The following is a 5,000-nucleotide window of genomic DNA, read 5'->3' on the forward strand; positions in this document are numbered from 1 at the left end:
AATTTTTTTTTTTTTTTTTTTTTTTTTTTGGGTGCCTGCCACTGTTTGATATCAGAAGTCTATATCCATTATGAAAAAATAAAATGTCAAACAAAGTCGTAGATTGAAAAAGCAATAAGCCCAAAAACAAAACTCCCGGAGGAAAAGTTAAAAATAGGTGGTTAGTCCACAATTCTAAAACTGTTAGAATCTGTATCATAATGACAGATTTTAACAAATTTACACGCCAAAAAATTGTCCTACCACATAAAACACTACTGCACACTTTATATACAATTCATTATTAAATCCATCATGAGAATAAGGGTCAAAAATTGTGGCTGGACCCATTATGCAATTGAAATTGACCCATTTTGGATTTATAATGAAAGGCCACTGATTTTGACAGTAATCAATATGCTAAAATAATGTGCTTAACACTTTGAGAGGATGCCTATTTTGTCATATATTATTCAATGCTGTAGCCAAGTTGAAAATGATCCAAAGACAGACATATTAAGGCTTTCAATTGAGAAAGATAACATCACACAAAAAAAAAAAAAAAAAAAAAAAAAAAGGCATAAAAAATTATCGTAATAATGAGGGAAAATATTGAATGAAAAAGATGACTGTATTTTAAATTGACAAATAATATAGTGTTATGTGACATTATCTAAAGTATTATTTAAGCCTTGATATACATGTAGTATTGTCCATTAGAAAAATACCCTTCAAAATAACAATTGTGCTATATATAAGTAACGGTCTACATACACATAATATAGTGAGATATAATTTAGTTAGAATTTATATATCCTCTATATATAAATCATTATATAACTCTATTATGTACAATTAACATTATTCTAAAAATAATTAAAATCCTTGCACCATAATCAATATACGCTCAAAAACTCGAAAGCGGTAAAGAAGCTGAAAAGGTATTCCATCGTGCATGAAACCTTGAAATTCCGACTCGACGAGTTAAGAGGATCATGAAACTAGACAAGGACATCAGCAAGGTTAACTCAGAAGACCTATTTCTCATCACGCATGCCATGGAGCTTTTCCAAATATTAATGCGTAACCTTTAAAATATATGTAGATTTAAATAATATGATTAATAAGATCGTTTTTTATTTTACATTTTTCACCATAAATGAAATAATATTTACTGAAATAATTATGCAATGTGTACAATTAATAAATCAAAAGCATACATCTGGTTTGTTTCTAATCATATGTGAATCCTCCAATGAAAGTCACATGAAGGCACCACGTGTGTGGCAGTGTTCTTGGCCGAGGCACTTTTCCATCAAAGTTCGGTTGTCGAAGTGCTGCCCTCAAAGCCGAACTCCTTCATGTCCGAGGCTCCCTCTTGTGGCCTGTGATCGAAGTGATTGTATTCTTAAGAGCAGATCTGATGAGTGTATCTTTAAGAATGATTGATGTGACGTTTTAAACTAATAAATGTTAGATATGTCAGCCTAAGAATATAGGGTGGTTAACCCCTTCTCGAATGTACTTGTCAATGTAATTGATGTGTGATAAGGTGATGTGAGACTCTAGTCAATTAGATGGAGCCACATGCTGATCAAACGATGACCACTTCATCCTAACCACTATAAATCACAACTTTTGTAATCTTGTAAAGGATGAAAAATATACATTCAATCATATATAATTATCTTCACTCTCTGAATGTTCGCTTAAGTCATTTTTTATTTTGATTGCTCTCGGTCGTCAATATTTCATTCTTATTCCCACATTCATAATGAGTCTTTGAATCTCCAATTGGGTACCCTTATAAGACCCACCGAAATTTGTTTATGCGGACTTCAACGGAACCAAATGCCTGTTGGCACATTTTTTGGTGTCAACATGGTTAAGTTGTAAAAAAATTAATTTAATGTTCATAATAATTTTTGTTGACTACCAATCATTAATTATTTTGATAAAAACTCTTTTTGAAAAAGCTCGATAAAAGTTTTATGCACAATAATCATGTCAAACGAATCCTTAATCATTTAGATATATAAGTTTTCCTCATGAATTTTACTTAAACTATTTGTTGTTTTAGTGAGTGGACTATGAGTCAAAATGTCCCCCAACCCACCAAAAAAAAAATAAAAAAAAAATACTAGTGCTTGAGGTTATCAAGCGACAAGCAATATAATTCCTTGACTATAATTCCTAGACTAGCGAATTTCAAAATTAGTGGCTTTCTGACATTTTCTAAAAGTAAATTAAACGTTTCAACACTTCACATGTTATTTCAATTATTTACAAAGAAACCTATTTAAAGGTATTTAAGATATGATAAATTGGAAAATATTGAGCATTTTTATAATTTTTTACAGTTTGATGAGATTTCAAAAAGAAAGTAGATAATTTTTTATTTTTTTGATTAATGATATTTTGATCCAATCTTATTTCGTCACATCATTCATTAATAAACAAATTAGCAAGTTGTGATGTACGTATAACAACTTAAAGAAATTGAAAAAAGCCTAATGTACAGAAACTGCGTTCATAGGGTCTGTACAAGCCCCCTCACATGCTGTGGGAGAGGATGAGGGATTATTAAATTATCCACTCCCCTTGTATTCAATCTGATCTGTACAGGATCTGTACAGCCAACAAAGTCGAATGAAATTAGAATGAGTAACATTATGCGTATAGGGACAGTTTCACAGAATTTATACCGGAAAACACGTAAAACACATGCAAATCAGGTGTGCCGTGGAAAAAAAAAATGAAAGAACAAAAGAGACCACCCTACTATCGTGTCATTCTCTCATTGGACAAATGTGTTAGCTGGAAATAATTGAAATAAAAATATCCCACCAACCGCAGCCAACCCCAACCAGAACAACGTATCATCGTTGGTGATTTTTGACCTGCCGAGATCCGTAACACTCTTCGCTCCATTTATATCTTTCCTCTTCCTCATATTGCTTATCTTTCGTCTTCTGGGCACCTGTGGGATTATTAAAAACATTCAATTGACCTCTGATCTGATCATATTAAACACTCAAAAGGTTTGGGATATTTTAATTTCCGATTTATTTTCTCTTGGATGAAATGACCGTTTGCATAGTGTTTTCTACTTTTTTGCAATTTAGATTTTGGTTGGATTTTCCTTTCCTGTAAAACTGTCTTTCTTTATTTTGGGTACTGTTCATTAAGATCGTATCTTGCTGAATTTGTTTGTAATGTTGTGGTATCAATTACAGAAAGAAGATCTAATCTAGTTAACGTTAAATTTTACTTCTTTCTTATCATAATTTATAAGAGCCAGGTAGGCCAAAATTAACATAACCTAACTTGGTTACAAATGATTTGATTGCAGTGGATCTTCCGGTAGGACTTGTTTACCGAACCCTAATTTATTTGGATTAAGATTTAGTTTCTTTTTGTATATAAGTTGATGTGTAGTATTATAACATTGATTTGCACATCTGTGTACTAACAAATAGTATAATTATGTTTTAATTTTTAAGAAAATCACCACTGTATTATGACAAATGGAAAATAACAGATTGTACGGCGACGATCCATTAACTGTTAGTACATATTTTTGTTTATTCTCATCTTTTGAATAAGAAAAATAAAGAAAAGGGAAAAGAGATTGTTGATAGTTGACATTTAATCTGGGTTTCACCTCGGTTAAATTTTAGAGAAAGTGAAGATATTTTTATGTCTTGTTTATCATATAGATATATGTCAATGGTATCAACAACCATTTTTGAGAAATTTTTTGCTCATGCGTCCTAATGAAGACTCAAGTTGCACGTTCAGTTTTACTTTCTCCCAAAGGTTTTTATGATTCATATTGAATAATCTTCTTGGGTAATTCTTTTATTAATTTGAAAAATGTTTTCCTCATGTACATGTGTATTTCTGTTATTCATTGCATCAGCTTTTAAATTTTCTTGAAAATACAAGTTCCAGTTTTGGCAGGAGAAAGAATGGCTTATCAATCCCCGAAATTAACGAGAATAGGCCTTGCTGGTCTTGCTGTTATGGGACAAAACCTAGCCCTCAACATCGCTGAGAAAGGCTTTCCCATTTCTGTTTACAACCGAACCACGTCTAAAGTTGACGAGACTGTTGAAAGAGCAAAAAAGGAAGGAAATCTTCCTGTTTATGGCTTCCACGATCCCGAATCATTTGTTAATTCAATCCAAAAACCTCGCGTAATCATAATGCTTGTTAAGGCTGGGGCGCCTGTTGATCAAACCATCAAAACACTTTCTGCTTACATGGAGAAAGGTGACTGTATAATTGATGGTGGAAATGAGTGGTATGAGAACACTGAGAGAAGGGAGAAAGCTATGGCTGAATTAGGTCTTCAGTACCTTGGGATGGGAGTTTCTGGTGGTGAAGAGGGTGCTCGAAATGGACCGTCTTTGATGCCGGGAGGGTCTTTTGAGGCCTACAAATACATAGAAGACATCCTCCTTAAAGTAGCAGCCCAAGTCCCTGACAGTGGTCCTTGTGTGACTTACATTGGAAGTGGAGGTTCCGGTAATTTTGTGAAGATGGTCCATAATGGAATTGAGTATGGTGATATGCAGCTGATTTCTGAGGCTTATGACGTCCTGAAATCAGTTGGAAAACTGTCAAATGAGGAACTACAAAATGTTTTTACACAATGGAACAAAGGGGAGCTTTTAAGTTTCTTGATTGAAATCACTGCAGATATTTTTGGCATTAAGGATGACAAGGGAGACGGCTATTTGGTAGACAAGGTCTTGGATAAAACTGGAATGAAGGGTACTGGTAAATGGACCGTTCAACAGGCAGCTGAACTATCAATTGCTGCTCCCACCATTGAATCTTCTCTGGATTCAAGATTCCTTAGTGGGTTGAAGGAGGAACGAACAGAAGCGGCAAAAGTCTTCAAATCAGGTGGTTTTGGTGATATTCTGACCGATCAGGTGGTTGATAAGGAAAAATTAATTGATGATGTTCGGAAAGCTCTATATGCATCTAAAATATGCAGTTATGCACAAGGA

General features: G+C 33.6%; 1 protein-coding gene across 5 annotated transcripts in view; it reads left to right on the forward strand.

Moving 5' to 3' along the window:
- Nucleotides 1–2,837: 2,837 nt before the first annotated feature.
- LOC111400949 (6-phosphogluconate dehydrogenase, decarboxylating 3) overlaps nt 2,838–5,000 on the forward strand; it is a 2,825-nt gene continuing 662 nt past the window's right edge. The window contains exons 1-2 of one of the 5 annotated variants that reach the window (XM_023028432.1): nt 2,838–3,020; nt 3,934–5,000. The exon at nt 3,934–5,000 is cut by the window's right edge and continues 662 nt beyond it. In XM_023028432.1, coding sequence (XP_022884200.1) covers nt 3,951–5,000 — 1,050 coding nt within the window. In that variant the 5' untranslated portion in view covers nt 2,838–3,020; nt 3,934–3,950. Of the gene's footprint in view, nt 3,021–3,931 lie in introns of all 5 variants that reach the window. The other 4 variants (XM_023028433.1, XM_023028435.1, XM_023028434.1 and 1 more) reach the window with 4 other exon arrangements.

This window comes from Olea europaea, chromosome 10 (assembly GCF_002742605.1).
Source record: "Olea europaea var. sylvestris chromosome 10, O_europaea_v1, whole genome shotgun sequence".
NCBI classification, from domain to species: domain Eukaryota; kingdom Viridiplantae; phylum Streptophyta; class Magnoliopsida; order Lamiales; family Oleaceae; genus Olea; species Olea europaea.